Consider the following 7,228-nt stretch of genomic DNA (forward strand, 5'->3'; position numbering starts at 1 on the left):
TAGATGTTAAACCGTAGACATCTATTCAGCATCCAGTGACTTATTTCAGCTACTTCAACAGATGTCATCAATTTAAAGACAGTCAGGGAAATGCTGTTAAAAGTCGCTCAGACAATACGCAGCCTATTTAACTCCATTCTGCAGCTGCACCACCATCCTGCTCACTGTTAACACATATTAATATGAACAGATCATCTACAATATTAGAGGAGTTGTGTTCCAGATAGAGATCATTATTCATTGATCCAACGTGTCTGAGCTTCATGCTCATCGTTACTGTTTAAACGGAGATATTCCAGGTTTCAGTGGAGCTGCTCTAACAGACTGACGGCTGTCTGTGTTCACAGTCACAGTGTTAGAAAGGAGGACATGCAGAGGTTGGATTCTGAGCTGAGGGCCACGATATGATGCTGTGTGATATCTGAATGTTCAAAGAAATGACTGACAGCACATAAGAGTCACTTTAGGCAGTCCAGAGGAACAAACTAATATCTGAAACCCAGTAAACCTTCCATAGGGACTGAATGGATGAATGAATGAATGGATGAGTGAGGGAATAAAGCAGCGTGTCTGCTGACTCTGTGAGAGGGAGGAGACAGAGACAAACTCAGGGTTTGTTGTTAGGTTACCATGGCAACTGACTCAGTTTAATTGATCTCTCTTTCTGAATTGATAATCCAGAGTTTACCTAATCTCCAGATCAACTAACTCAGAGTTTTCACAATTCCTGCTATCTGAAACACGACTCAGCAGTTATTAGGGCCCAAGCACCGACAACGTCGGGCCAGTGAGTTGAAACTCTAGTGTTTCTTCTTTTTCTTTTTCTCTCAAATGAATCGCCTTTTTGAGGACTTTAACATGCCCCAAAAGTTGTTAAACTCGGCACACTTATCAGACGCTGTGAAAAATTTGATATTTTAAGGGTCTCGGGCTTGGCTGTTGCAAAATGGCTCGCTAGCGCCCTCTAGAAAATGGAAAAATTGAGCCCCGCGCTCCGGTTTCACTTAAATGTATGAAATTTGGGGGGCGGGGATAACCTTAACCAATGAAACAGGAACTCTCTGCTGAGTGATATGACACCTCCCACAAGACTTTACGACAAACGGTTCATGAGTTATGAGAGGGGGCGTGGCTAACGTCTTGGGGCGGGGCTAATAGTATATTTTTGCATGTAAATGTCCTCGGGACTGGACCGTTATCATACCTGAGAAATTTGGGGCAGATCGGCTATGTACAGTTGAGTTACAACAACTTCCTGTTTCATGGCGAATGGCTGAAAATGGCCGCCACGGTCAGGTCGCTCAGTGATAACTCACCATTTTGATAACTTTTCATCCTCAAGGTCTTAAGATGGTGTCATATCACTCAGCAGAGAGTTCCTGTTTCATTGGTTAAGGTTAGCCCCGCCCCCTACACTTAAGCCCGCCCCCTTTCATAACTCATGAACCATTTGTCGTAGAGTCTTGTGGGAGGTGTCATATCACTCAGCAGAGCGTTCCTGTTTCATTGGTTAAGGTTATCCCCGCCCCCTTTCATAACTCATGAACCGTTTGTCGTAGAGTCTTGTGGGAGCTGTCATATCACTCAGCAGAGTTCCTGTTAAGTTGGTATTGTTAGCCCCGCCCCCTACACATAAGCCCCGCCCCCTTTCAAAACTCGTGAACCGTTTGTCATAGAGTCTTGTGGCAGGCGTCATGGCGCTCATCGGAGTTTCGGTTGCACTGTGCCTGGCCGCGTATGTCGGCGTCCCGCCAGCACCCCCGGCACGTGGGGAGCTGCGAGGGCCCGTTCATCACTGCTCGCAGCTTTAATTGTTATTAGGGTTATAGCCCCGAAGGGGCATAATTAGGGTTATAGCCCCGAAGGGGCATAACCCTATTGAGTTTGTGTGAATTTTATTTATTTGTTGTCTTATGCCGCGGCTCAATTTGCCGTGAGCTGGAATGAGCGAGAAAAGTGAAACTTGGCACAATAACTGCAAATGATGTGCATGTGCTTCTCAAGAACTATGACCCCAATCGGCCACATGGTGGCGCTGTAATTAACGCCCAAACACGCGACATTGGAAAGGCCACGCCCCGCACACCGTAAGTCCGATTGACTTGAAACTTGACAGACATGTCCAGCTCCGTGTGATCTACAATAAAGCCTCTGGGACCACTAAAGGCCGCCTGGCAAAATTTTCCGCCATATTGGATTTTTTGAAAAACACATTTTTGACATCTCCTCCTAAACCGTTGGTCTGATTGCTACCAAATTTTCTATGGATCATTATTGGACTAATGTCATCTAAAGTTGCATAAAGCGTGTTGATACCTCATTGCGTTATGAATCTGTTGACCAACAAACTTTTCAATTGGAGGGGCTTAGCAGGAAATTGGCCATAATTCATTGACCATTAGTCAAATCATCATAAATCTTGGTAGATATCTTCAGTACGTGTTTGGGAATAGGCGTACCAAAGCATTTTCCGCTTGACCCATAGGGGGCGCCACAAATATCAGAAACTTGTATCGCAAGATCCGGTGGACAGAATTTTATCAAATTTGGTGCACATACTCTGGGGGCAAGTATTAACCAAGATCTGAAGTGTGATATTGATCGGTGCATGTGGGCGTGGCCTATTCAGCATTTTATGCTAAATTATGCCTTTGCTCAATTTGCTGTGAGCTGGAACAAGCTAGAGACATGAAACTTGGTACCATAACTGTACATGATGTCATAATGCTTCACATAAAATATGAAAACAATTGGCCACATGGTGGCGCTATACAATTTTTCAAGGCCACCCCCATCACACCATAAGTCCCATCAATTTGAAATTTGACAGACATGTGCTGCTGATTGTGTTCTACAAAAAAGTCTCTTGGACCACGAAAGTCCACTGACTAGATTTTCTGCCATGTTGAATTCTTTGAAAAACACATTTTTGACATCTCCTCCTAAACCGTAGGTCTGATTGCTGGCATATTTTCTGCGAATCATTATTGGACCAGGCTCATCAAAAGTTGCATAAAGCTTGTTGATATGTTATTGTGTTGTGAAGATATTGACCAATTAATTTTTAAGGGGCGGGCTCAGCACATCAATAGACCTAACTTCACAAGCCTTTGGCCCATCATCTCCAAACTTGCAGCATATGTTCACAAGAGTAGCTGAAACATCTGCTGAAAGTTTCATTCAAATCGGCCACATGGTGGCGCTGTAATTAACGCCCAAACATGCGATTTTGGAAAGGCCACGCCCCTCAAACCGTAAGTCTGATTGACTTGAAATGTGACACATATGTGCAACTCCGTGTGATCTACAATAAAGCCTCTTGGACCTCCAAAGTTCGCCTGGAAATATTTTCCGCCATATTGGATTTTTTGAAAAACACATTTTTGATATCTCCTCCTAAGCCGTAGGTCCGATTGCTGGCATATTTTCTGCGAATCATTATTGGACCAGGCTCATCAAAAGTTGCATTAAGCTTGTTGATATGTTATTGCGTTGTAAAGATATTGACCAATAAATTTTTAAGAGGCGTGCCTCAGCACATCAATAGACCTAACTTCACAAGCCTTTGGCCCATCATCTCCAAGCTTGCAGCATATGTTCACAAGAGTAGCTGAAACATCCGCTGGAAGTTTCATTTAAATCGGCCACTAGGGGGGCGCTTTGAGCGATAAAGGCTATAACCCGCGAAATGCCACTTGCGGCTTTAATTGTATTTGTTTATTTGTCTTTTTACTGTATTGAAATGTGTTGCAGTTAGTGGGAAAAATAGTATGTTCCAAAATAGTCCGAGATATTGGAAGGCCATGTCTGGATAGCTCACACACCCATCAAATACACACTTTGAGTACCAATGTAAAGGCTTTAAGACCCTTTGGCCCATCCAAAAGAAAAACTCATATTCACATGAAATACAGCTGAGAAACCGTTTTATTATATATTCATGTATGTTGTTCAGGCACTGGTCCCAGCATTTAGCAGGTGAAAAGGAACAGAACATTCTAGACACAGAGAGACATACGAGACCACTAACAATTGAATTGTTATTATGATTTGAATTATGAATGAATGACAAATCATTTAGTATTTTAGTGCTGATTAAAACTGCAAAACAGGGATTGAAATGACAAAAACTGTAAATGTGTGCATGAGCTCCAGAGGTGACTGCTTTTAGAACCCCCGTTGGACTGGTTTCCAGTGATGCGGCAGCGTTGGACTGGTTTCCAGTGAGGCGGCTGCGTTGGACTGGTTTCCAGTGAGGCGGCTGCGCTGGACTGGTTTCCAGTGAGGTGACTGTGTTGGACTGGTTTCTAGTGTGGGGGCTGCAGCGGTCGTCAGTACTGCACCAGGGAGAACACACTGTGTGATTTCAGCTTGTCGATGCCGTTCAGCTCCTTGAGCTCGATGACCACCATACAGCCCAGGATCACAGCCTGCTGCTTCCTCATCAGCTCACAGGCTGCATACAGCGTCCCTGAAAAACACACACACACCCGAATGTCACTTTATTACAAGATGGTGGGCGACCCGATAGCCTAGTGGTTAGGGCGCATACCACATGGGCGTAAATGCCCGGGGCAGCCGGACCGTTTGACTCTCTTTCCTCTCTCAACTATCTACGGGTCGCATCGTGGTCCACTCTCTATACTAGACCACTGCAAAGCCCGACCACCAGATACCATGTTCATATGATTGGTTGGTAGTTAGGTAGGTAGATGCTTTATTCATCTCGAGGAAAATTCAGGTGTCCAGCAGCTAACATAAAGGTATAGTACAGTAATGGACCAGATATATAGATGAAGTAAAAGGTTAAAAGTAAGCAGTAAGTAAGTACCACTACAGACGTAATTAAACATTGAAATGAATAAAAGTAGTGGCGGGTGTGCAGCTGAGTCCTGGGTAACAGGATTTGAGCAGTTAACAGTAGAATAAAAAGACACAGTAGTAGAACATGTCCAGATATGTGCAAAATATAGCAAGGTACGGCAATACAATTATTAATGTGCAAAGAGGTCAAAAGTATTGCAAACACTGAGTGACTTTAGCCACACTGTGAGACCGTGTCCATGGTCCTGAAGGGACAGCCCCCTACTGGGGGTGGATGAATTAAGAGGCCTAATGGGAACAAAAGAGTTCTGAAGGCAGACCTTCCCCTTCAGGGAGAGGAGTCTAGCACTGAACCTGCTTCTCTGGCTGGCCGATGTGTAGTGGAGGGGATGGTTGGTGTTATCCAGGATGTCCTTCTCTCTGCCACAGACACTAGAGAGTCCGGCTCCGTGCCCAGCACCGAGCCGGCTTTCCTGATCAGTTTGTCTAGCCGCATAGCGTCCCCAACCTTCACGTTGCCTCCCCAGCACACCACGGCAGGAAACATGACACCGGCCACTACGGACTGGTGAAACATCTGCAGCATCTGGCTGATCTGAAGCATCTGAAGAGCCGGCTCTGCGCCTTCCTGTAGACAGCGTCAGAGTTCACAGACCAGTCCAGCTTTTGGTCCAGGTGCACATCCACCACCCCAATGGTCACCGGAAGTAGGGGAGCTGGCTTTGGACCCAAGTTTGACCTTATGCCTGACCTTAACTATTAATGGACTTGCATTTATTCACACACACATTCATACACTGATGGCCGAGGCTGCTAAGGTGATTTGCCCATCACACACCGATGGCTATGCCTTCGGGAGCAATTTGGGGTTAAGTGTGTTGCTCAAGGACACATCGACATGTGACACGGAGCAGCCGTGGATCGAACCACTGACCTTCCGATTGGTGGACAACCTGCTCTACCCCTTGAGCCACAGCCGCCCCATTAGCCGCATATTAGAGATCAATGCCTACATCGCCGCAGACCTCTTAGACGGAGGACAGTCCGCCCTGGTTGACAGTCGCGACGGGAGTCCCGTCCCTCCCCACAGGAAGAGAGGGCATACTGCACAGCGAGAGTTCAACGGCCCCGGGTAGCGGCGAGGTCCGGGAGAGGTGTGCTGTAAAACTCACGGTCGGGCCTTTCATAGCAGGGCTCGGTCGCGGCGCACAGAACGATGCGCCCGGCGAGGAGCCCACCAGGCTCATGATGAAACTGTGTTGGGCTGGATGTCATCAGATCACTGTGATTTCATCTGAATGAGGCTACACGACGGTTGGTTCTGATTGGATAAAGATCCACACTCACATAAATATATTATTCGATGCTTTAATGGGCATCAACCTCACGTTTAAACACCTATTGTTGAAAAAAATATTGGCATGAAGAAGCGTAAATAAATGCTTCAGTTCAGGTGGCGGTTCCGTGAGACTTAGCTGAGACGGAGCCGTGCAGACAGCTGCTGACCAGATTAACATCTGGAGAGTAAAACTCTATATACACATATATATACATATATGTATATATATATATACACATGTATATATATATATATATATATATATATATATATATATATATATATATATATATATATATATATATATATACACATATATATACATATATGTATATATATATATACACATGTATATATATATATATATATATATATATATATATATATATATATATATATATATATATATATATATATATATATGTATATGTATATACACACATATATATACATATATATACATATATATATATATATATATATATACATACATATATATATATATATATATATATATATATATACACACATATATATACATACATATATATATACACATATATATACATACATACATACATATATATATATACATATATATATATATATATATATATACATACATATATATATATACATATATATATATATATATATATATATATATACATACATATATACATATATATACATACATATATACATATATATGCAACATCAGATATCAGATATCACGCCGTTCCCCGCGCTGCGCTGGGAAACTCCGACCACGTCTTGGTCCACCTCATCCCCTCTTACAGGCAGAGGGTCAAACTGGCTAGACCGGTTGTGAGGACGACCAAGAAGTGGAGCAGCGAGGCGGTGGAGGATCTGCGTGAGTGCCTGGACTGCACGGACTGCACGGACTGGGAGATGTTTAGGACCGCCACTGACAGTCTGGACGAATATGCAGAGGATGTGACGTCGTATATCAGCTTCTGTGAGGACAGCTGTATACCGACGCGCACCAGGGTTCACTACAACAACGAGAAGCCCTGGTTCACAGCCAAACTCAAACAGCTTCGT

The 7,228-nt window shown here is 43.8% G+C and overlaps 1 protein-coding gene across 1 annotated transcript in view; it reads right to left on the reverse strand.

The window, feature by feature from the left end:
• Positions 1-3,909: 3,909 nt before the first annotated feature.
• Positions 3,910-7,228, reverse strand: part of aprt (adenine phosphoribosyltransferase) — a 24,436-nt gene continuing 21,117 nt past the window's right edge. The window contains exon 5 of the mRNA XM_074645475.1: positions 3,910-4,471. Coding sequence (XP_074501576.1) covers positions 4,332-4,471 — 140 coding nt within the window. The 3' untranslated portion in view covers positions 3,910-4,331. The remainder of the gene's footprint in view (positions 4,472-7,228) is intronic.

The sequence above is a fragment of the Sebastes fasciatus genome, chromosome 9 (genome assembly GCF_043250625.1).
Source record: "Sebastes fasciatus isolate fSebFas1 chromosome 9, fSebFas1.pri, whole genome shotgun sequence".
NCBI lineage: Eukaryota > Metazoa > Chordata > Actinopteri > Perciformes > Sebastidae > Sebastes > Sebastes fasciatus.